The sequence below is a fragment of the Sparus aurata genome, chromosome 4, assembly GCF_900880675.1.
Source record: "Sparus aurata chromosome 4, fSpaAur1.1, whole genome shotgun sequence".
Lineage (NCBI taxonomy): Eukaryota > Metazoa > Chordata > Actinopteri > Spariformes > Sparidae > Sparus > Sparus aurata.
This window is the reverse complement of record NC_044190.1, coordinates 29194917-29220631: the sequence shown is the minus strand read 5'-3', so window position 1 is coordinate 29220631 and position 25715 is coordinate 29194917. Positions and strand designations below refer to the sequence as shown.

At 42.1% G+C, this 25715-nt stretch overlaps 1 protein-coding gene across 3 annotated transcripts in view; it reads left to right on the top strand.

Annotated features, from left to right (window-relative positions):
• The window catches only part of LOC115580272 (CUB and sushi domain-containing protein 1-like), a 419751-nt gene that overhangs the window by 104 nt on the left and 393932 nt on the right, over positions 1-25715 (top strand). For all 3 annotated transcript variants that reach the window (XR_003983835.1, XM_030414457.1, XM_030414456.1), the window contains exon 1: positions 1-521. This exon is cut by the window's left edge and continues 104 nt beyond it. Coding sequence is in view for 2 of the 3 variants with exons in the window: in XM_030414457.1 (XP_030270317.1) it covers positions 383-521 (139 nt within the window). In the remaining variant the exon portion in view is untranslated. The remainder of the gene's footprint in view (positions 522-25715) is intronic.

The following is a 25715-nucleotide window of genomic DNA, read 5'->3' as shown; positions in this document are numbered from 1 at the left end:
ATCTTCTTCTCCATCTCTCTTCTGTCTCTTCTCCTCCGGTCCTCCGGTCTCTGCTATGCCAGCTCACACCAGCAGCGTGTCGCCCGATCCCAGACCGACAACCCGTCAGCGGTCATCCTGTCCGAGCCTTGACATGGACATGTGTGTGCGGGATATTCGCGATTGATCCTCGGGTGTAATTTATTTTTTTGTTTTGTTTTTTTGTTGTTGTTGTTGTTTTTTTTTGTTGTTTTTTTTTTAAATTTTGTATAACAACGAAAGAAAAAGGAGGAGGGGGGCGGCCGTCCTCTTTTACCCCCCTCCGCTTCCTTCAGCCAAGCAGAGCGGCAAGGTGGGGAAAGGGCTTTAAAATTAAGCCAGCTTGGATTTATTTAACAGCAAAATGACGGATTTGGGAGCGCCGGGGCTGCTGCTGATGAGGAGGAGGAGGCTGAACGTGAAGAACACGGGCAGGCTGAGACGCGACCTCCCGCTTCTCCTCCTGCTGGGGCTCCTCTTCGGGGATTTCTCCTCGTCCAAGGGTGAGTTTCTGGAGGTTTTTTTTTTTTTTTCTCGATCCTCTGTCGTCCGTGTGTGTTGGTGTGCGTGTGCGTGTGCGCGTCGGAGGGGGAATCGGACCGGTTTTGTCGCGTGTGCGTGTAGGCGCGCGCGAGAGAGAGTGAGAGGGACGGAGAGGTGGATAATTCGTTGCTGCGGCGTGTGTGTCTGTGTGTGTGTGTCTGTGTGAGAGAGAGGCAGTCATATGTGTGAGTGCGCGCGCTCTCGCCGCTCCAGATAGCGTGCGTGTGTCCCTTTTGTGCGTGCGCGTTTTTGCGATAGGAGAGAGTGTTAAAGAGAGAATGAGAGCAAGCCTATATGCACGCATAGTGGGTGTTTTGTGTACGTGTGTGTGTGTCTGTGCTTGTGTTTGCGTGTGTGTGTGTGTGTGTGTGTGTGTGCCCTCGCGAGAGACAGACAGGAGCGCAGAGCCCAACTTGGACACAGTATTGCATCTGGGGAACAGTGTCGGCATTCTCATGTTTTGGGGCCTCCACTGCTGCGCAGATATTTTTCCACCCGAATGAGTAAAACAAGTTCAAGATAAGTCACAGGTCACTTAGACGGGATTTCATGCGGTTTATCCACACGCAGGCAGCAACCAGGGCATCACATAGGGAGGCAGAAAAGTCTGGTCTGGTTGAAAAGGGGAACGCTTGGCAACTGACTCAGTAACCCAATGAGCAGAGAGAGAGAGAGACTCAGACTCAGAGAGAGAGAGAGAGCTGGGGTGAAATTTCATCTGGAGGGCATGAAAGAGAGGAAATCCCATGCTCAGAGTGTAACATGATTGTGTGGAGTCACATACAGACAGAGTGGCGGCGGTGTCAGAGGTTGTTGGAGAGCCTGACAGTGTGACAGGAGGTCGATCCTGTGCATCAGCAGCCCAGTTGGTGGGGATCTTTTCGGTGGCCAGTGGAGGGTCCCTGGTGTTTTCAGATGGATGGACAGAGGAGAAAGTGTTAACATTCTCCTCGTTCGGTTCGGTGGGAGTGTTACTGTTAGTCTGTTTATCAATAGCTTCTCTGTGTGCACTTCTCCTCCCTCTCCTTCTCAGTGCTTGCCCCTCTGTATTTCCCTCCCAATCTCTTCCCCTCTCTCTCTATCTCACACACACACGCATGCACACATCTGTCAGAAGAAGAAAATGGTTTCTAGCAGTGCTAAAAGTCTGATAACTGTGTGTGTGTCAGTATTTTGTTCTTGTGCAGTGGCGATGCTCTCCCCCCTTCACTGCTGGTCCGTCTCTGGGTCCTGCATACTGTTCGTTCATGCTGTGTGTTTGGTGGCGTTATCTTTATCTGTATTCCCCTGGCAGTACATGCAGGCTGTCAACGTGGAAATAAAAGGGGATTTGAGTGGTTGTGGGAGAATTGTGTATGTTGCCGAATATGATGATGGTGCGTCTAAGCTGTATATAATTGAAAGCAACTGCTCCTTATCACCTGCGGTTTATCTGTGACGTCAGCATGGGTGTGTTCGTGTGCGCTTCCTCCCTTATTTATCAGCATTAAAAGCTGGATTTTATCAGGCTGTTTGTTTTTTTTTTCACAGTCATAAGCACTTTTATAATGGCAATGAGATGCTGCTGATTCTATATCTGATTATTCTTTTCAACCCAAACCAAGAAAATGTAGAATATGTAATTTACGTTCTCAATCCATCATCTAAAAAAAACTGACCGCGGCCACAAATGAAGCCTTTCTTCAATGTCCCATTAATACTGCGTCATGTGCAGCACGCTGGCAGCTATACCAGTTATTGGAGACCCAAACACACAGACAGACAGAGCTAGGGAAAATTAAAGGGCAGAAAGACATCTGGAAAGACAGAAGGAGGGCGGCAATAATTTATTTCGTCAAAAAACTCAAACCCCAGATGGTTGCCTTTTTAAATGTGATCTCGCACTTTAAATTCCAACACTCGGCTAATTGTGATTGTCTGGAAATGTCACTTAAAAATGTCATTAAAAGTCAGGTATCTTCAGACATCGACTTGAAGTGCAAATAAACAACCCAGCTGGCATTAAGATGAAGGAAATAGTGTAATTTAACGTGATTTTTTGGGGAGCGGGTGATTAGTTTTCATCATTTAACACAAATTTGGCAAAAAGTAAAAAAAAAATCCTGCAGCAAACCCAATCGCTAAAACTGCAACCCATTCCTTGATGAGCTCCTATAAGGGGATGTTTCTGCTCTAGTGTTGACTGTGACAGTCGGGGGGATCTTCAGATTATCACCACACGAGTTATTTCTGTAATTACCACTTGTTTAGAGGACATAATGATGATAATAATAAGAAGAATAATAATAGCAATGATATTAATAACAGCCAAAGGACTTCATCTTCGACATTTGCCCAGTAAGCAAAGAGCATAATTGCCAATTATATACACAACTAGGAAGTTATTTTCAAAAAAACAAGTCATGGATTGAACCACATCGCTTTATTTCATTATGACATGCTGCTAATCAAGAATCGTTCATTGTGCTTATTTGATGCTCACGTAACTATACAAAATCGCCTTCTTGTGGCCTGTATTTACAGTCATTACATATATTTAACTGCCAAACTGCCTCTGCAGAGACGGAGAGGAAAAATAAATTTCAGCCCATTCACCAACAGGTTGCTCCTGCCAAGAAACGTCCAAATGTCCAACTGTGATGATAATTCCACAAACTCCAATCGGTGCTTATATAATTGATATATTGTTAGCTACACTCGACAGGGGATTGTACAAAAGACATTTTCTGGCACACACTCATTCACAACACACACGGTTTAGAATAACATGTTTGAGAATTTCATTTTAGACTCCCAGGGGGGCTATGAGGCACTAGTTTAATCACTCATACACACACTCACTTATTCACTTAAAAGAAATAAACACACACACATGCACATTTACAGTGACTTATTATCATTCACTCTTCAAAGTGAGGCCTGATGAAATGTCTCTGTTTCTGACGCTCTTTTAATGTTTTTATCCTTATGAGGACATTAAGACATGAATGTACGCACTCCCACACCCTCACGTACACACACACAGACACACACAGAGACGCAGACACCCTCACGTATACACACAGACACACACACACACACACACATCCTCACGTACACACACACACGCACGCACACAAGAACATGCACGTGGCGACAATTAGCTGACATTGAATCAATGCCAAACAACAAGATATTGGAACTAGCTGTCTGTCGCCCCTGCCTGGCATACTAATATCACACACAAGGGAAATGGACAAACTCAATCACTGTCTCTATCTCACACACACACACACACACACACACACACACACACACACACACACGCACACACACACGTGAAGGGAGCTAATTAAAACAGCTCTCAGCTGCCCAATTCAAATTCACTGTAGGTGCACAGAACGGCGGGACATAGACGTATAGCAGAAGTGTGAAACCTGTGTGTGAAACTTGCGAGAATTCGCGAAAGGATAAAATGTGAGACAAATAAATGACTTTGTAATTCAGACACTGATTAAAAAGTTTGTGTATTTTGAGCATAGATGCTAATTCTTGTCCTTGGTAATATGCGGTATACTGGATGTGGTAAATATTCTATCATCATGCTTTTCCCGGCAACCTTCCTACCCTATAGCGTGGCCTTCTGCAGTGAATGGTCCTCTATGTTGCATCTTCTGCTGACTTAACTTCCATTCACTGTAGAGGACCTTGTGTTGCAGTGGAAAACTATATCAAGTGTTAAATAAGTGACTTTTTGTTTGTATGATTGTTTACAGTATAATAGCTTACAACATGTTAAATAAAGTGGGTTATATTGCAGTATATATATTCACTGTGGGACTTGTTTAAGTGAGAGAAGGTTCTGTAACCCGGAGCAGTTTTGAAGGGAGGGATATTTAAAATGTTATTTAGATTGCAAATGTTTCTGTATTCCTATCAATTACAGTTCTGAGAAAGAAAAATCTGAATAAGACAAAATCAGAATTGGCAGGTCTGTCAAACTATCACAAATCAGAGTCAGCCAAGAAGATTGCAATAGATGCATATCTAATATCTACCACATATATTATAGAAGAATAGTAGACTTTTAAACTGGCCTTCGACAAGTTGACATATCATCATGGAGTTATTATTTTTGACTTTGTGGAAAACCTCATCAACAATTACACCACTTCTAAACACTAGGGGGTGTGAAAGTTGTCTGTTGCCACTTAGTAAGTAAGTGGAATTTTTTGAATGATATTTACAACATGTGTTTTAGAAGAATTTAGAAGAATAGAACACACAACTGGCACTAGACAAGTTTTTTACCTTAACGTTGTGAAGCATTCTGTCGATTGCACAGTGTCTTGACTTTGGAATAATGACACCATCAGCTTAAGGACTGGTTCCCCTCTGACCTCGCTCTCATTGTACAATTTTGTTTGTCAACAAGCACAAAGTCTCTCGGGAATTAATTGGCAATCCAGTCCGACTGGCTGGCTGGCACCGTTTCTGTCTGCTTCCACATCTTTGTTATTGACTAAAAGAATGAACAAACTCACGTTTTGTTCTATGTTGTTGTTAGGAAAATGGAAACCGTGGTGTAAAAACAATAATACAACCTGTTTTGGGGTGGGAAAGTTGTTGCTTTTACCTTAAGTTTACCTTATTAGACATGTATATGTAAACATTCAATAGCAGATAATGATTGACGATAGCATAATAAAGCTTTGTAGAAGATATTATAACTGTTTGAACATATTTTACACTAATAAACACTCAAAAGTGTCCCTATATCTGCTTAACAACTCTATTATGTTACATTATAAACTACTTAGAAATGCTAAATAGGGGGACTTAAAAGTTTAGCTGAATTAACTGATTTAGACTTTACCTGGGATTGTGAAACTGAATAATGAACAGGCTCTGACTGGTATGGATACTGTAACTCACCAGATGCTCCGATGAGTCGCGATTCCCTCGAGTACAGCAGGCTGAAGCAACATGTGTGTGGAAGCCTTGCCCATATTTGTGTTTGTCTCTGCGCTTGTGCCGGTGTGTCAATGATACACAACTTACTTTGACTCCAGTGAAGATGTGTGTCCGTGTGCACGTTTGTGGGATTCCCTGTGTATGAGTGTGTGTGTGTGTGTGTTGATAATGTTCTGCTTCCTGCGTATGAGAAGCATGGGAGCACTTGTAACTTTCACCTGTACGTGGGAGAGACAGACTAAAAGGCACACACACAAACACACACACACACACAAACACACACACACTTTGTTCAGTTTGCAAGGGCTTGTATAATAATTAAATCCCCTCAGTCACACCAAAGACCACACACAGTTCAAACAAACTGGGCCTTCTGAAAAGAGCTGGGGACACGTGTGTGTGTGTGTGTGTGTCCGTGTGTGTTTGTGTGTGTGCACGCGCACCTGTGATGGAAAGAGCGAGACATCTCATTGAGCTCTGATGATTTTTCAGGTACTTGAGGGGTTCTCCTAGTTGTCCAGCGAGACCAGAGAACACACACGCACACTTCAATACAGTTAACTGCTGCACAGTACACAGTTCAATGGAGAGGACGTAGTGTCTGAATGTGTGTGTGTGTGTGTGTGAGTGTAAGAGAGATCCAGTAGAGCTAGACTGAGAGATCTAATGAAAACTGGAAGCATTGCGCCATTGTTTTTTTCATTTTCACATTCACATTGAAATTTATATACATATATGTAGGTGTTTGGGCGGCACATGCACAGTGAAACGGTTGCCACTGTTCGTCTCAATGGATACAGTTCACAATCCGTTAACAATCACGGAGTACATGTTGAGTACACATGGGCCGCTGTGCTTGTGACATAGGAGGGAAAAAAAGGGGCTTTCCTTGCAGTCCGTGCTGTTTTGAAAATGTGCAAGTAATCTAGCTTCATGGCGTTCAAATGACAGAAGTTTATAAAAGAGCCATGGCCTACATACAGTGGAGTAATGCAGGGGGAGAGAGGGCAGCGAGAGAGACAGAGAGCAGAGGAGAATGTGTGTGAAGACAGAGAGACAGAGAGAGACAGAGAGAGAGAGAGAGAGAGAGAGAGATGGAGATAGAGGCAGAGATCAGAGCGAGTGTGTTAAAGAGACACTGCGACAGAGAAGAAGAGCTATGCACTGGGGGACAAAGTGAAAGAGAAAATGAAAATGTATTCCCCAGCAGATGCGATTAATCAGGAATGACTTTTCCATCTTGCACTGCTCGGCTAGTAATGTCTGGCATTAAGTAATGACATCATAACCCTGTCCACCTTGGATTTATGGCACAGATACAGAGGGAAATCCACCAAGCTGACCTAAAGGCGCGGCCAAACAGGGTCCTAAAATCTGACGAAAATTAATGAGCGGGCCCGAATATTTCATGCTCGCTAGTAAATACTGTACCACACGCAGCACAATCTTACACCTATCCGTCATTTGAAATCAGAGAGGACAGAATGAAAAATAAGTGAATTAAAAGAGCATGTGTATATCATATGGAATAGCACGACAGAGCTCGAAGTTATGGACGTCATAAAAGTGCTGTTGCATAGCCGGACCGATTGTGTTTTAACACCCATTAGTATGCATGAGTAAATGTCACGTCGATTTTATTTGTCAGGCTCTTTTTCTGAACCATCATGTTAATGTTTTATCTGAAGTCCAACTGATAGAGAGCGCCATATTCGTCTTTTTAACCGTTAGCATTGTCTGCATACATCCAGCATCTAAATTATCTACTGTATGCTGTTAAAACTCCATCTGCTCTAACAGGCGATAAAGAATTCTAATTTGTATCTTAGGTTAAAATTTTGATTTTAGTCTGTGAGGAGATTTTTTTAATGCGGCCACTTTGGCACGGTAGCTTGTTGCTGTTTTTTCTGTACCTTGTGGTGCAGACGCCTCGCTGTGGTGGGAGCTGAGGGTTATTTCATAACACAGGATTACTCAGCCAGCCTGCTCTAAAAATAAGCATGAAATGAACCTCTCAACCAGAGTTCATAATGAAAGATCAGTCCGTGTGGCCACAAGACATCCATGAAAAACCAATACCAAATTTAATTTGACAAATCATTCACAACATCGACAGCTGTGGTACATTTTTAACCAATTTCCATGAGGGATAACGTTTCCACCGCTTTTCCAGTTTGTTGGTTATGCTGTGCAATGCATTCTGGGAGGCAGTGTAGCAGGTTGCTGCGCATTGACTGTTTCATGTTTGCCTTAAATTGATGTCTGGTCTTTTTTATTCAAATTTCTGGTGACAAACATCACCCGCTGTACCTCTCAGCACTTCCCAGTCTAAATGCAGGAACATTCAGTGCATTTTTTTATTATATATTCTTCAGTAAACCTGATTGGCGGGATTTACCTATTTGGTATGCAAATTCAAAAGCATAACATTGACTGTCACTTATATATGACCGCAATTCACAAAAAAATTACACTATGATCTGTTACCATTGAGCTTGTTGACCTGTGGGATTTCATAAACAGGTGTTTTTGGAGCGTTTAAAAACAATCCCAGTGTTTTATTTGCCGCGTCCCAACTTGTTTGTAATGTGTTGTTACCATCAAATTCAGAATGAGTGTATATTTAGAAAAAAATCTATGAAGTTGATGTGGTAAATGGTGGTAAATATATCATCTTCTGTATCGATTTCAATTGAGTAGATTTCCAAAAAAGGATGAGTAAATAATCACATTCATATACAGTGCTTTAACTTTTTTGGAACCAGACTTTGCATTTATGTGTGTGCCTCCATTGAATTGTGGGTAGTGGTATAGTGTTTAGTTTAACCGTATAAAAAAATATTTATGCATGCAATATGCAGGTGTTAATATAGGAGAAAACCCGAAGCCTTATCAGAAATAGGAAGGCTTTGAGGAAAGGTTTTACAATCAAGCTGGTATATATAGGAATCACTTTGCTGATTTCAGTTGTTTCATTTCAAATCCTTCAGAGGTTTCCTTTGTTTTCATTTTTCTCAGCTAAGTAAATAAATCACATTCAAATGAACTTTAGGATACATCAGCAACTTTCTTTCTGGATCACCCCACTTTTCTCTCTCATGCGTTGGAGCCCTTTGCAGCAGTGGCCTCACTGCGTCAGCACATAGAGTAGGTCTCATTGATATGAATGAGGACGTTGCTTTTTCATTTTACCATGGTGCAATTGTCGGTCTGAATCTAAAAACTGTTCCTTATTATGGTGTATCCCAGGGCTAGCAGCCTAAAATAACACAGATAAAAGTAATATGGTAATTACTGATCCAGGTAGGGAAAATCACTTCTTGAAGAGAGTGCAGGGTCAGCTGGTAGGAGCTGGTAGGGATTCAGTGTTTTGCTCCCTACAGCTTTAAACCTGTGTATCCTCTGGTCTGGTGCTGCTGTCCACTCAATGTAATGGCCGAAGTATCTGTTAATGTGGCACTCTTTGCTATTTTATTTTTTCCACTTCACCTCTCTGTTAGCATGACATTTTCTATAAGCTGTAGGCTAATGGGTGGCTAGCGGGCTAGCATTAAGCAGGCTAATGTGTCTGTTAATGTTACATTAGTGTTATTTCAGTTTTTCTCGCTTAGTTCCATGGTTTAAGGGCATAGTGTGTGTGTGTGTGTGTGTGTGTGTGTGTTTTTGTCACCACTGTTGCAGCACACCTACGCTGTGTGTGTGTGTATGTGTGTCGTGTACTGTATGTGTGTGTGTGTGTGTGTGTGCGTGCGCTCTACATATGGAGCCAATGAGTTACATTTCCATTTCAAAGCGACGAGTCAGCAGCAGCAGAAGCTACTTTCATCCATTAATGTGATTTTAAGGGAGAGAGCGAGACAGTGAGACACACAGGAAGAAATACATAGAGCCACAGTAATAATTACTCTCTCGGTTGGCAAAGGGTTCAGATTGTTTATTAGTGTCTCTGTCTCTGCTCTCTACTACCTCCCATCTCCCTCCATCTTTCCCCGTCTTTTTAGTCAAATTATGTGTACTCCACTTATCTGCTGAGCAGTCCAGTGTTTTAATGCAGCTGTCACTCACATTAACGGGTTCACTGCTCTCCAAAGTGTGATTGTTGTTGTGCTCTATCCGTAAAAAGTTGAAAAGTCGGCAGATGATGAATCGTTTTAAAGAGTAAACAGTCTGCGAGTGTCGGTGTTTGTCTTGGCCTTTAAGAGAAAAATGCTTAGGGTTAGATCTGTATGTGTGTGTGTGTGTGTGTGTGTGTTTTAGGGGGGAAGTAGTGAGGGGATTATTTTGTGCTTGGGTGCCCTTTTGCATGTAAATGTCCGTGCGTAAGCTAAAAGTGTGTGTGTGTGTGTGTGTGTGTGTGTGTGTGTGTGTGTGCGCCACTTTTTGTAGGCATCATGTGTGTGCACACAGCTTTTCGGAGTGCAACCATGCGAAAGCTGTACAAGCTGTGTGTCATGTTAATGTAGTGTTGCAACTTGAAAGTGAATGTGTTGGTTTTAAATGTGTTTATGGATGTCTATTAGTGTTCGCTTGTTTACACACATCTGCATGAGTGGGCGTATTTGCTTGTATGAGTTTGTCCATGTAAAGACGTTTTAAGCTGTGTGTTTCCATGAAGGCTTTACATCTGTGCATGCATATGAGCACCGACACAGCATGGAGTACAAACATACCAAGCATGTAGCTGTCAGTGAGGAGATGGTTATTGTTTGAGCCCTGTGTGTGTGTGTGTGTTTATGTGTGTGTGTGTGTGTGTGTTTGTGTTTGTGTGTGTGTGTGCTCTTGCCTGCGTATTTGGTAGACTTCTGCGTGTGTCCACATTAACAGCTGGCATGTTTGTGTGTAAATCTGTGTTTATGCATTTTGAACTGCGTGCGTACGTGTGTGTGTTTGTGAGTATGTCTGAGTATAAATGCATTAGCCACAGGCTATCGTTGCTCCAGTAGCATCGTTCTTATTCCATCTATTTTTAATGATCGGTAATGGTCGCTAGCAGTGTTGAACCTACATCGTAAGGACACGGCAAAAGATGGTCCCGTGGTACACAAAGCGAGGGAGACGGAGGGAGGCAGCCTGAAAAAAAAAAAACAGATTGGAAAAGAGGGAGAGGAGAAACCGGGAGGGTGTTAATAGATGTTAGCTTGTGGAAACTAACATCACAGGAGCGCTGCTGAAAAGGTCCCATAGCTCACTGTGCCACTGCAGCACAGACCTACAGGGAAGACGGTAGAAGAGGAGGGAGGGAGGAGGTGAGAAACTGGCCAGCAGGCTCGCTGACTGACTGACTGACTGACTGTCACTTTGATTTACAGACTAAATGATGGACTGGTTGTTAAGTTGATTGATTGACTTGCTGGCTGATTGGTTATGTTACAGGCTGGCTAAGTGACTGACTGAGGCAATGCTGATTTGTTGAAGGCTTTTTTTTACAAGGCAGCTTTGTAGTGGCAGAGCGGGCGAGGAAAGGAGGAGAGAAGAGAGGGTGCAGATGGAGAGATAAATGAAGAGCAAGGCCTCTTAATTGTGTTTAAACTCCACAAAAAAGGGGTTTGGAATGAGTTTCCAGGGTCCAAAGGCCAAGAAATGTACTGAGCACATAATGGCTGTTAAATTGTTTATTGTTAAATTTAGATTTTTATTTGCTTCCATTAAATACCACAATGTGCTTTATTACCATTGCTTCCTTGTGCCATCCTTGGGGTAAATAGTGGGATTTTTACTCACAGAAATGCAGTTGGATCAAATTAAAGTAAATCAAATCAAATTGATCCGTATTAAACTAAATTAAATAACATAGGGGCAATAGAAACATTTGAAACAATTCATCAAACGAGGTTTAAAAAAAAAACAGAGAGATTCAAATGATTTAAAACCATAGCTCTGAGGTTTTCATGCCAGTAACGCCCTGTCAGCTGGAGAGGGAGAGGCAGGCAGACAGATGGAGAGACGGAGAAAAAATGGAGAGGAGTGGTAAAGGAGGAGTGAGTGAGGGGGATGAGGAGGAGGAGGGAGGGACGGCCTTAAGCAGTGTGATAAGGAAATAATAAAGGAAAGGTAGTAAAAAGGCTCCAAGACCGTCTCCAGCTGTAGCAATATAAGCTACACACTCTGTACTACACACACACACACTCTCTCTCGCACGTTCTCCCTCTTTTGCTCTCAAACACACACACAGCTGTATGAAAATTGATGTTGCAGTGTCCTTTACAGGCCATTAAATCCGAACAACGGCAATCGCTTACTTCTGTCTGACAAATGACGGCTAAATAACACAGCTTCTCTGTCCGTCTGCCTCCTCTGTCCTAAGCTCGGAAAAAACGCGAGCGATTGTGATAGTCTGACTTTGTTTCTCAGTCTAGTTAAAGTTTTTTTTTTTTTGGTAACGATGTTCCCCGACTCAAATTTGTTCTGATTCTGCCACATTTGGCGGGAGAAGACGGTATCAGGTCCCTGCAGCACATCTTCAACACGTTAGACAATGAGCTGCTTCTATGAGGAGTCTCAAGTAGCGCTTCTTGAATGTCAAAAAAAGCAAAGCGATTCTCCCGTCTTCCTCCCTCAACCCTCTTTTCTTTCCTGTGCTCCCCCTCTCCTTCCTCCACTTTTATCCCTCTGCCCTTTTTCTCTCGCCTCATGTCTATTCTCCTCTTTTCATCCGTGACTCTAATTCCTCTTTTTTTTGTCATGTATCATACCCCTGCTCCTTCCTCCTTCTCTCCCCTCTTTCCTTTTCTCTCGTTCCTCCTCCTCCACGTCACTCCATCCTTCCCTCCCTCGCTCATCAACTTTCTCCACCATTCCCCCTCCCCGCTTTTGTCCGTGCTTCTTTCTCGCTCTTTCTCTCTCTCTCTGCCCTTTCGAGTCCTTTGATTAGGTTGTTGGCATTTTCATTGAGATGTCTATATGACCACTGAAATAACTCTCCTGTCACAGTCTCATCTGCCCTCTAGCTACTTCTTCTTCTTCTTCTTCTTCTTCTCCTCCGTCTCTTCACTCTCCACTTGTGCTCGCCGGCACTCCCCCTCTCTCCCTAGCAGCCTTTTATTTTCTCGCTCAATTTTATCCTCTTCCTGTGCTGCTCTCTTGCCTCTCTGCCAATGTTCCTCTCAGTCTCTCTGACGGTCTCCTCCTCCACCCTTTTCACAATTCTGCACCTCTGCCTCGCTATCGGTTACCCCTCTTTCTTGTTTTCTGTCTGCCATTTCGTTTCCTCACGCCTCTCTCCTCTCATTTTCTCTTCTCAGTATTTCCTGGGCCGCTTCCGTAGATCGTTTGTCTAAATGTCAGATGGCCCACATCACAGCCACTGTTGGTATTATAAACAGCTCTCCGGACGGTACCACAGAAAAGAGAGACACGGGGAGGTGGGGGTGAGCGCGTAGTGGCGGCGGCGGCGGTGGTGGTGGTGGTGGTGTTGGGGCCTGGGCTGACGCTGCAGTTTTTCTTGTGTTTTTTCTGGCAGTGTGGAGAAAAGAAGATGATGTCTGAAAATAGAGAGAACATGTTTAAAAATGATACGGGGTGCTGGGTGGGGTGTGAAAGGACAGAGAGAGAGAGAGAGAGAGAGAGAGAGACAGAGAGAGAGAAAGAGAGTGAGACGGCTTATGGAGAAGAGAAATGAGATAAGAGGTGCGTAAAGAGAGGGAGAGGGAGGGAGGCGAGGAGAAGAAGAAGACAGGGGAGGAGAAGGAGAGAAATAAAGAGAAAAGGGAGAGGGAGAGCCTGCGTGTCTACATGCCTCTAATCTGTTGATGGTTGAGGGGAAGCAGACAATAAGCCATTATCTCTCCGAGACTTAGCTTTAGCTGCAGCAGTATGGCGCTGCATACTGCAAGTGCCAAAGCAGCTTACAGCACAGTTATGTGCCCAGGACGCACTGACACCCATGCAGGAACAGGCTGCCACGTGAAGACAGAGTTTAAATAAGGATGATGATAAGATACCGACACACACAAGGCTTAATAAGAACACCAACAGTGAGATCTTACATTAAGACCCAACATGTGAGGGATCAAAGCCGAGCGTCGCCTTTTTTTTTTTCAGTCTGTAATGAAGACGAGGTCAATCTCAGCTGTCAGCACTTCAGACTCCATTTTTTTCTCAGTTGGAGCAAAATATGTTCATTAGCTATTTAACAGTTTAACACCCCCTCTGGTTAAACCGGGAAGACCGAAGACTTCTAAGACACTCGCTGTAAATGGACTTGAAGTTACCTCGCAGCATTAAGGTTACAAACAACCAGCAAACAGCCCATAATGCGCCAGTCTCTCCATTCATAAAGAATGGAACATTTGTTGAATGTTGGATTTTGTAGTCCTCACATGAAATATGACTGCTTTTATAATAGGATTTCCAGAAATAATACTTTGTTTGCATTTGGACCAATAACAATGGATGGGAGGGTTACTTTAAAAAACGTAATCCGATACAGTTACTAATAACCTGTTGAGAAAAGTAACACAATCCAAGTATCAGGATATTCAATTAAGATAATTTGGGATTAACTTATGACCAAACGTTTGTAAATAAAGACGAGAGAGAAGAAAAATCAAAAGGATGACTTGTATTTAATCTTAATAATGAACAACTGGTTACACTCAACACCAGAGTGATGTTGTGTGACACTTGTGAAGTGTTGTCATGTGTGCACATGTGCATGGTTAGTATACCATTCTTTATTATTTTCAATTTGTAATCCTGATTGTAATCCCCTTTGAATTTCTCTGTGATATAATTAGATTTACATTCTGAAACTTTACCAGATACATTTACTCACATACTTGTTTTGTATCCTGATTACGTTATCTTTACAGCCTGCCAATAACGTAGTTAAACCTGAGTTCCATTTCTTATCAGTATAATAACGGAACGTCATTCATGCATGTATCTGCAAGAAAGTCAAAGGTGTAATTAACATTCAACTGAAACCGCAATTTTAGTATTTTCGTTTGATTGTGAAGCCTGATTTCTGGTGTCAAGGTCCTGCTGCTTGTACAACTGTGGCAGTAATTGTAATTTTCCTCAAAGTGCATTTTTGAAAATCAGTTAAGTCCTATTCCGAACAGTGTGAAGGTAAAGTCTTCTAAAGGTAAAGGGAGGTTGTAGTTGTATTTAAAAATGTATTCGCCGCTTATAAATGTGTAAGAAAATTTAAATGTAGAAACGGACAAGGCAGGCAAACACATGACGTGACGAAAACATAATCTGACCGGGTTTAGAATGCGAATAGACAAACTGTATAGTTCCGGTGTGCCAGTCATGAAGAAACATTAGGTTATAAAATAGCATCTAGATGGAAAAACTCCTACTGTTTTCCGTTGCCTTTGCACATTCGGCTTTAATGTACTTAATGTTGTGCATCATGAGCCGTAAAGCTCACAGTTTTCCCAGTATTCAAATTAATATTTCATTATGAGCCTGATGCACCTCCGTATGCAGTTAAAAGTGAATGATTAAGAACTTAATGCGCTTCCTATGGTGGTTACGTTCCTGTTGTTCTCCTGTAAAAAAGCTCCATGTGGAGGCAGGTGCCTCTTTGGATATCTGTGGAGCCCTTTTTAGATTTTTTTTATTAACAATCTCCCCCGAAAAAAATCGAGCATTAGTTTGATTCTTTTTGTCCTCTTTGATTCATGTAGTGAAATAGATCACACCGCTCGTTTTCCCCCTTTTTTCCATTTGCCTGCACAAATAATCGAGGAACACGGAGGAAGCGGCATTGTGCGGGTGATACTGTGAGGCTTTCAGTGAAGTTACACCAGTTGCCTAAATTTTTAGGTTCTGACCTTTAAATGCTTCTCGTATTCATTATAAATTGTTGCTCAGAATGCTTTGCCATCATTTCCAGTTTGCTGCTTTGATGTTGATGCCATTTTTCTGAAGTAGGTGGGTGTGCAGAGCGGCGAGCGTGCAGGGAAAACATGCTATCTGAAGGAGGGACGGGACGTTTAGGCATCATACTGTTGGTGCAAAGTTACACGTGTGTTCTTGATTTTGTGTCCACCCCTCTGCAAGATGCATTGCAGTCTGCGGCAATCAAACAGGAAAGTGTCTCATGAATATACATGAAGAAAAATCCACATTTACTGTCTAATAATCTCTTTCAGGCTGTCTTCCTGGCGCTAGAAACAGGAGGGAGGCCAGATTTGACACCAATGCTGTTAAAAAGCTGACGTCACTGCACTGACTAAGACAGTGAACAGAAAGAGGTGTCACATAGCAAGCCTGCTCCTCTTCTCTCCTCTCTTTCCTTCTCCTCTCTTCTCCTCTCCTCGCCTCTCTGCCTCTTTTCTTCTCTCGCCTCCCCTCCTCTCCTAATTTTGATTTTAGCAGGCGTTTTTGTGGCATCCAGTAGCCTGCTGGTGTGAAGCTGTTTAGGGGACATGAAGAGCTTTTTTCTGAACGACGGCTAAATTTAACTGAATGACTTCCTCCACTCAGATCTGATATAATGTTCTCCCCCTGCTCCTCTCCTCTTTCTGGATCTTTCTATCGCTGCCTCGTCCTTTGTAGCTGTTGTCCCTTCTTTTCGCCTCCTTCCTCTCGCTCGCTCTCTCTATCTCTGTCCTGAAGTGTGATTTTCTCTTTCTCAATCTCCCTCCCGACTGCACCCTCCCTCTCCTGCCTTTTTTACCTTTTTCTTCATCTCCTTTTGTGTGTCCTGCTCCAACCCCCTCCCTCCTCATCCCCTTGCTTCCTTTTCTGCTAATCGTTTTGTTTTTTTTACCACCTTCTACTCGCATCAAGGGGTCGGACTGACTCCTTTCTCCGTCTGAAGCCTTTAAAAGGAGACTTTAGAGGAATTCTCTTTTAACACATGAGTTAAGTCGGCTGGCGGTTGTCTGTCTGTTTGTGTGTCTGTCTGTCTGATCGATCCACTCCGTCCCTGTCTCTGTCTGCTGCCTTCGGTAATGCGCCTTTGACTGGAAGCGGCGACTAATTAGTGGATAGATCTTTACCTGAGAATTATGGTCAGAAAATTGGAAAAGGATAATTGCTTGTAGATCAGTAGTCAATGGTGCCAGCCAACCCAGCCCGACTTTGTGGTGCTCTATTCATCCACTAACAATCTCTCCACGGCGCTGCCTAATTACCTAATTTATATGTATAAAGTATATCACTCATTAGATCGCCATGTATATTATGTAACCATATAATTGTGTCATAATGTGATGTAATATAATGTTAAGTTGAAGCTGTAATTTATATATCCCAAACTGTGGTATCCAATTACTGTATTCATAAGTTTATGATTTATATATTGATGCAGTTTTGCGTATTATAACGGCACAAGGTAATATAATGATACTTCAAAACTCTAATCTAGTTAAATGTATTATTATTATTTTATGGACCCTGTGAGCCTAAGAAATAAAGACCAAATTATTCTATTAAATACACTTCAGTTATATAATATAATATAATATAATATAATAATGTGTTGCCCATCCTTACCTCAGTGGAATAGCTCAAACATATTAGACATACACATGTGTTACTGGAGCTTGTCAAGTGGGAGCCCACCGGGAGCAGCTGGCTAACAACTGCTGCCCACTGCATCAGCCTCACTTAACAACTTTCTTTTTATCGTGTTGTTGCTACTGTAGCCTGTCAAACTGCCGTTATGTACTGCATCAGCCGTGGCTGTGTTCAGCTTCGAGCGTGCAAGACGATCAAAAAGTTCGGGATGCGCGATAATATCAGCGTATCATCGGTAGCGGCTTCAGAGGCTTTAAACTGGGGTGTCAACAACAACACCAAATTGATATCCCTGCTCAAGATAACTTAACTCAAGCACACTCAGTGCAAACCAAGTAGTTTTCTTCTTTTGCCCAGGGAATGTGTACATTTTTTTTTAAAAGCATTGTTGTATGTAAAGTTCATTTTGGGTTTTTTTCAAACGGGCGGCTGTAACTCAGGGGTCCTTGGGCAAAATACTGAACCCCAAACTGGTCGGCTCCTTGCATGGCAGCCACCGCCATCAGTGTATGAATTGTTTGTATGAATTACTGAAAGTCTCTTTGGACAAAAGCATCTGCTAGATGTGAATGTAAAAGGCTGATGTGAGCCATTGCACCTGAAGAGTCACAGGTGAAGTCAAAATCAGCTCTTACATGAAAGGAAAATACAATACGCTTTCTTGTCTGGAATGAGATGAGAAGATTGAGACAACTTTCTGTCTTCATGACAATGATGGCAAAACGCCTTTTCTACTCCTTTCAAGCTTACAACTTGTCACATCTGCAAAACTTAGGACAAATTGATACCACCACCCAATAACGTCTGTCATTTGTGACCGTCTAATGAAACCTACATTATTAAACCAGCATGTCTTTCTTTTCAGTTTTGCTAATTGGACCTTGCTTCAAGGAAAATTCAGGTGCATTTTTTGGCTGGTGAACAGGTGTTTCTTGGTCCTGATGTTGAAAAACTGACAGATCTCGCTGTCTTCAGCACATCTGAAATAGACTGGTGAAAATAGGAATTCTAGGCAGGTAATAGATGTAAATTGCAGAGATGCTGTACATATATTATTCGCGTACATGCAGGTTGATTTGTGCATCAGTTACATACAGTCAGCCCTGCTGCCTCACAAGGGAATCAATCAGCAAACCCCAGCTCAGCAGGCTATTTTCTATTTCCACAGTCTGCTCTGTCAACATGACTGATATGTTAATCAGAGTATTATTTATGGCTGAATGTGGAAATCATTGATTAATGCATCATATCTAGAATGTCGTGCAAAATGTGTCATCTGCAGACTTGTTTTAATGAAACACTGCATAAAAAGTTATGCCGCTCTGTATTTAGTAATCGCTGTTTATGATGACTGCGATTAGTCATCTTGCTTGCCAATTAAAAATTATACAATTTTAATTTGTTGTCACTTACAAGGCGCAGAAAAATATTATCTTTATGGTGTGGCCCTGTAATTTGCTTGGAGGAAGATGAGTCACAATTTAAAAACAAAAAAGGCATTGTAATAATAAATAGCCCTATAGATAATCTCCCAAACACTGATTGAATTCTTCTATAAAAGGTGAGCTTAAAGTTAAAAAGTTGAACTTCTTTTCCCTTAATGAAAACATTCAATAGACTGTTTGAACTAATTCATCATCGCTAAGAGCTCCAGAGTATATGAAAAAGATAGATATTTGTTGCATTCCATTCCTTCTCTCCCTAACCATAAATCTTAGATAATCAAATTTAGTGATAAAATGACTCACGAAAATAGCACAATGGAAATACTATGATGCCTATATGAAAGTCATGATACTCCATCAGAACGTACTGCAAGTGGACCCTTAAACTGGAGTGGCCAACAATGACCAGCTCACGCACTCGCCCACTGTTACCGTCTCCTCCTCACAGTATGAAAACGACGTAAAACAAAGTATCACTGGATATCGCGTGGCCTTTTCTCAGTACAATTGTCACGCTGGATTTGGCAATTTAGACATTTGATGATACATTTTTACCATGAAATAGAAGATGAACACATTATTAACACAGCTCTCGTTCTTAAATGTCACATCCCGGGAGACCATCTCTGTGTTTCCTCTTCCTATTTGCATCCTCCCTCACTGTACTTGATATGAGCTTAATTTTACCTGCAGTGAAACAAAACCAAAACTGGCCTCGGAGCAGTATTTATTTATCCATTTTTCATCGGAATTTGGTTTTACATTTTAATGTAAGGACCCACTAAATCAAGGCCAAAAGCATTAGGGCATCGTATTAGATGAAACAGCCTTTCTCAAACTATAACATTTTAAAATCCATCAGTGGAAGCTTCACCGTCAGCTCTTAAATCTCTTTTGAAGCCTGTCATGTTCTGGGTCAAGGCCTTGCCACATAGCATTCATGTGTACCATATGGACTTATTTTATGACGGATGCAAAGCGAGACATAGCAGCGACATACGTCCGAGAGTCTGCTTCCTGCAAGGCATGCAGAACAAAACTGTTGGCTCCAATGTTGTCATCCTCGTCTTCCTTCCACTTCACCAAGATGTTACGACATGAAAGCAGTTGAAGACCTTTGGCCGGCCGCACTGTTACTCAGAATACAACTGTCAATGTTCATATCCAGGACTTTTCCTCCTGCCGTTCCTTTCTTTTTAATCTCTTGAGAGCGGCGATGGTATAATTGAGAGCGACCTCTGTTACTGCCAACATAGCATGTGTCTTCTCCACGGTGACTGCCACCCGGTGAATCCAAAACACCAGTGACACGAAAGCACACGCACCACTAGATAAGATATCACTTACAGGGCATGTCCATGAGCTGTAAAATCACCGTATTCAATGACACAATCAAGAAAATGACCACTGCTGCATGAATCAAAACAAGTGCACACACACCAGGCTCATACAGCGCCCGGCACCTACACCACCATCGATCTTTATCTTATCTACTGAGCGAGCAGTGAGCGCTAGGGAATATTTCAGCGTATCACAGTTTCTTCGAGATGTTTTTCCGGTGATGGCAGCAGAGATAGTCGGTTTCCTGTTTTGGTTCTGTTACAGATTGGAGCAATGCACTTCCCCAGAACTCCTTTGCATTTTGTTGGCGTAGATAGAGAAGATTGCTTTTGCATGCAGACACTTTTCATGCAAACCTTTGCCTTCAATTTGCAACGGTTTTAAGTCAGAGCCAGCCAGTCGAATGCTGTTCAAGTGTACTGTAGTTGGTAAAGGTAAGGTATTATTTGATTGATAAGTTACCTCAACATTTTCTTATGCAGTCTACCTCTGTATAGTACTGAGAACTGGCAATGATTTGCTGTAGTGACTCAGTGCTTCTGAAAGTACCCAGGACTACAGACAGGAAGAACATAAACACTGCTACACATTTACTTGAAGGAGTGATTGACATGCTGCATTACTTACCATCAAGCTGCCACTCCTGGAACTATTATATATGAAGTGGATGCCAGCTGGTTTATGATGCTTTACTGATGCAAGTTTCCTCATGTTGATGCCTTTTAGCTTTAAGGAGTGCTTCACTGTATGCCAACCTGGGCCTTATACATGTTGATTAGGATCCATTACGACTGGCACTGACCGAATTGCCTTCATACCAACGAGTATCTGAAAATGTCTTGTCATTCTGTACCAAGTTTCAATACCTAAGGATATGTCTCATCAGCGTTAGCACGATGCATGCTTGTTGCGCCAAGATTTCATAGTGCTGCTGATTGGTTGTCTCAAGGCGTGCAGGAAAAAAACACAAAGTAAAATTGGTATCTCAAAAAGTAAATGGTATCAAAGTCAAGTTATCAGTACCAGTATTCAACATTTTTCAACTAAAGCCAGCCCTTATTATTACTGCAAATAGCTTTTATAACCTTCTGTAAAATGACCACCATGCTTTTAACCTGCGGTCATATGCAGCAGTTTCACCTGTTTCACATTGCCAATGCTGAAACCCTGCCATCACAATCTCATCTTGGATAAATTAATCCACCTCCCTGGTGACTGACGTCCCAAATTATTTTCCTTTTGCATGTCTCCGCGCTTTCAATGCAATTAATTGAATGAATTATTGAAAAAAAAGGCAGTTGAAAAGGGCAGAGAGACTTCGAGACCCTGCACACTTTTAGCCAGTAGCTGTAGCATTTAAAAGCCTTAACATGCTAAAGCTCCTCCCCTCGGCTTAAACAGTGAGATCGGAGTGACACTTCTCATTTTCTCCTTTTTCCCATTAGGTGAGGCTACAAGGCTTTAAGCTGAGCAGGAGATTATAGAATCCATAGTGCTGGTGACACGACGAATGGCGACCCCCGTCTTTTCTCCACCTCGCACGACTGAGAAACTTCACCTTTAACTCAGCTGAAACCACTTCCCTCCGCCTGTGAAGCGACAGGTCTCATAAGCACCGCGCTCTTACAGGAAGCGGCTACATGGTAGTTTCAATGCAGGATGCTATATGGGGGACGTGCTGTGATCGTTATGCAGCTGACATGTTCTGTCATGGTGATGTTGCCTGCCTACATCTCCCGGGCCCACGCATGGCAGCATCAGTAGTGGTTTCACGAATGTGCCTGCTCCGTATCGCCAGGATTAAGGGTACATCTCCTGGTTTGTAATTGATAGCATTACCATAGTAATACCAGATACCTCGGATGTTAACAATGGGCATTCAACAGGGAGATACTATCTGTCTTGTGTTGTTCCCCAAGTGAGAAGGTCATATATCCATCTCTTGTCTTCTCTTGTCTTCTCTTCTCTTCTCTTCTCTTCTCTTCTCTCTAGAAAATCAAACTCGTCACCCTCGTCAGTGATTTACCATCTCGACACACATTTGCTCGCTGACATTAGTTCTGAAAGAAGTGGCGGGCAACAAATCACGTTACTTTTCTCTTGTATCTGAATAAATGTCACTGAATGTGTGCCGACTTGATTAATATGCACATTAACATACGACGGCCTTCAAGCAACAACTCTTGGAGAAAACAAGTGCGGCTTTGAATAGTAAAACATTAACATTGCGTACCGTATCTGCTTTAAGTGTAACTGAAACAGCACGCAGGATGATGTTTTAGCCACTTAAGACAACGATCATTCAAATTTCAGTTACATCTCTTTTTATTATCATTATGGAGTCAGCTGATTATAGACGTAGTTCAGTCTGACTGATTTGATCATTTTGCCTAATTGAGTGGATAACCTTGATGAGAGCAATTTTAAATAGAAATTAATAGAAAACGTATTCTCTCTTTTCTTTCATGGGTATCCTGTCGTGACAGATGACTGTGACAGCACCCAGGATGTTTTTTTCCTGCAACATGGCCACTGCAGCACCGTGATAAAAAAGCTCCCTTGGCTGTAAAGTGATGCTAATACAGTTGGCAAGAGAGTCATGTTGCCAGCCCTACTTCTGGTGATTCCTCACATCATGAGATTAGTGAACTGATTTCATGCTTCTCTCCTCTCCTGTCCTCTCCCCTCCATCCCCGGCCTTTCCTTTCTTCTCTGGTGAATGCTAAATTATGTATTGTGATATTGCTTGTTGAGGCAGAGCTAAGCGCCTTGGCAGACGATAGGACTAATACAGTTATGACATAGATTGGAAAATCCTGTGCTCTAAGGCGACAATTCAAGGAGTAGTTTTTGTTTGTTGTGCGCGCGTGCGTTGTTCGTCGCTAACTTATTCTGACACATATTTCTGACGACAACTATCTGAGATAGAGCCGGTGAAGACAGGGAGCTCGGTTCTGCCCTGGGCTCTGACCCAGTCGATGGTAGCGTTTGACACGCACAGTATGTTGAGTGAGTCTTGCCTCATGACTGTACCAGTGACTGGTGCAACCACAGTTTTTTGATGCCCTCCTCCATAATTCAGCCAGTCACTTACATTTCCTACGTACAGATTGATGTAAGATTTCAACTTATACTGAACACTGAAATCCTTTTTGCAGCTGTCATATTGCATCATGACGTGAAACAGAGATCAGTCAGTGTTGGCAAACATTAAGATTAAACAAACCTTCAACATCTTCATCTTACATAACCACTACATTTAGCTGCCATGTTTAGCTTTGTAACAGGAATATCTGTCAACCATTTTGGGAATGAAAATCTCCTGAAGCCATTAAATCTGTGTATGAAACAAACCAAGCATGTGATAATGTTAAAAAAAATAAATAAATAAATAAAAATTCAAAATGTTGCAACCAGAATTCTGTGGTAGTTCAGTTCTGTTGCTGTTGCATGGAGCCATTGGAGATGAATATGTGATGACATACCTGGCGTTGGTGTAATGCGTACTGAAGCGATATAAATGGAGATGTGCATGAATTGGAGGAGTAGTAAACCTCCTCCTGAATGACACATGGCATGTCAGATGGAGCGGTGTTGGGTCTAAGGACACGAGGTGAGCAAATGTTTACCTTGAACTTAAGCTCACACCGTCAAACCTCTGACTTATTTAAAACAGGTCTGCAATAATTCAGCTCAGTGCTGCTGGCACAAAGGATGTCGGTACAGTCAGCAAGCACTTTCTCATTAAACGTGTGTTTTATTCAGTGTTGGAATGTAACTAAGTACATTAATGCTTCTTCTCTTTACTTGAGCATTTCCACTTTCAGCTACTTTAGACTTTCACTCCACTCCATCTGTTGAGGGGACATTTATAACTTTATACATACATGCTGTATCAGAGCCAGAGTATTGCATTTTTAAAGTCATTAATTTTATCTGCAATCAAATGAAAAAAACAACAATGGTCGCGATATTCAGACAAATATTGATATCAGGATGATCATTTGTAGAGTGTATGCAAATGTTTAATTTACTTTTACTTGTATGTTTGAAAATGACTTTTTATACTTAATATCAGATACTTCAAGACTTTTTCTCGAGTACTATTTGTATGGTTGACATTTAAACATATCTTTACTTTTACCCGAGGTTGCCTTTCTGGTACTTTTTACGTCACTGGTGGTTGTTTATGATACGGTATCAAACCAAATGACATACAACATTTGCTACACAGTTGTCTCATGATGTTTTATTCCTTTAAGACAGTCCATCACTGACTTCTTGCCTTTTTCTTATCACAACTATGTGCAGCAGCTTCGTGGCGCTCAGTTCAGCCGTCCATTCCCCCATTATGATGACAAGGGGAGAGACGACTAACAAAACCAATTTCACTTCCCCCATGTAATAAACTGCTTAATGTTGGCCATGTTTGGTTTAATCAAGTGTGCCGGCACAACGTTTAATGCGTCTGTTATTTATCTTCCAGTAGTTTGTCTAAGTAGTAGATGTAAAGCCTCTGTTCACTGTGTCTGGACCGGATCTTCACACTGCCATCTGGCAACAGATAGAGAACTTTCTGCTTGCCACGCCACCAGACTATGAAACAGCGTCTCTTCTCGGTGTGTGAGGCACCTGAACGTATCCTCAGAACCACAACTCACATTTCCTTCTACAACCTGGTGTCGTCCAATGACTATTGAATTAACCTTTGAAAACGCATTTACACAATGGCGAATAACTCTTCATCATAGACTTGTTTAGGTTACGTTAAGGAATGCACAAGCAGCCGTCGCGCATGAGGATCCTGTATTGGGAGAAAGCGTTGTGGAATTGCAGAGCCAGTCCTTTGTGAGCGTGCAACTTCAATCACAAATCATTAGCATTTTGCCAACAGCTCAGGGGGTCATGAGTGTCGAGTTAAACTCATCCATCCAGGGCTTTTATGACTAGGACATTAGGCAGGCCAGAAAATAGTCTGAGACACCACACTCAGCCTCCACTCTGACTACCAGCCTTTTCCCTGCGGTGGAAGATTGAGGGACCCGAGAGGAGACTGAACAGATATAAAAACTAATTTGTTCCTGTAGCCGATACGATTTTTAATGCCAGGAAGTAATACTCAGACAGCTGCTGCCTGTGTGCAGTAAGACGCCACTGTACTCTTTAATGCAAAAGCGCCTACGTGCACTTGGTTGCCGTTGTGCAGCGTCCTGATTCAGCAACTACCTCGTTCTCGTGGTTTTTACCTAATCAGTGTGGTTTGATACATAATCTAAAAATGTATTTCAATACACCACGTGATGTGCTACTAATGGCTAGCTACTAGGCAACAAACATGCAGCGGGACTCAGGAGAGGCACGACTAGTAAGGAGGGGCGGAGGACTGTTTTGAGATTCTGCACGTGTGTGTGAGTGTGTGTGTGTGTGTGTGTGTGTGTGTGTTTGAGCTTGGCGGACAGGAACGTGTAAAAGAGAAAGAGAAGGAGAAACAAATTTAGCTGTCTTTCAGCGTTTGTGGTGACTCGGTCAGAATCACAACAACCTGCAAATCAATGACCGAAGAGAAGAGAAAAAAAGGGGTGGGGGAAGGAAAAACACAGACCAAGACCCAAATTGACAATCTGAGATAGAAAAGAAAGAGAACACCAGATAGACTGAGGAGAATTTTATTGATTTTATCACAAACAAGACTTAACATGGAAGTAAAAAAAAAGAAAAAAAAAAAGTTCAGTAGAAATTACTGAAAATATTATGTGTAGTACTGATGTTTTTACTGGCTGAATGTTAAGTGAATTATAATTGTCTTTTTTGGCTTTGCAAATCTGGCAAAGTAAATGTACCAGAGTGGTACCGATAAAGGGCCCTGCAGACATAAAAGAACTGTTCTTAAAATATAATAAAAACGATCTGTATGTGCAGAAATCCTATCGACCAAGTCAC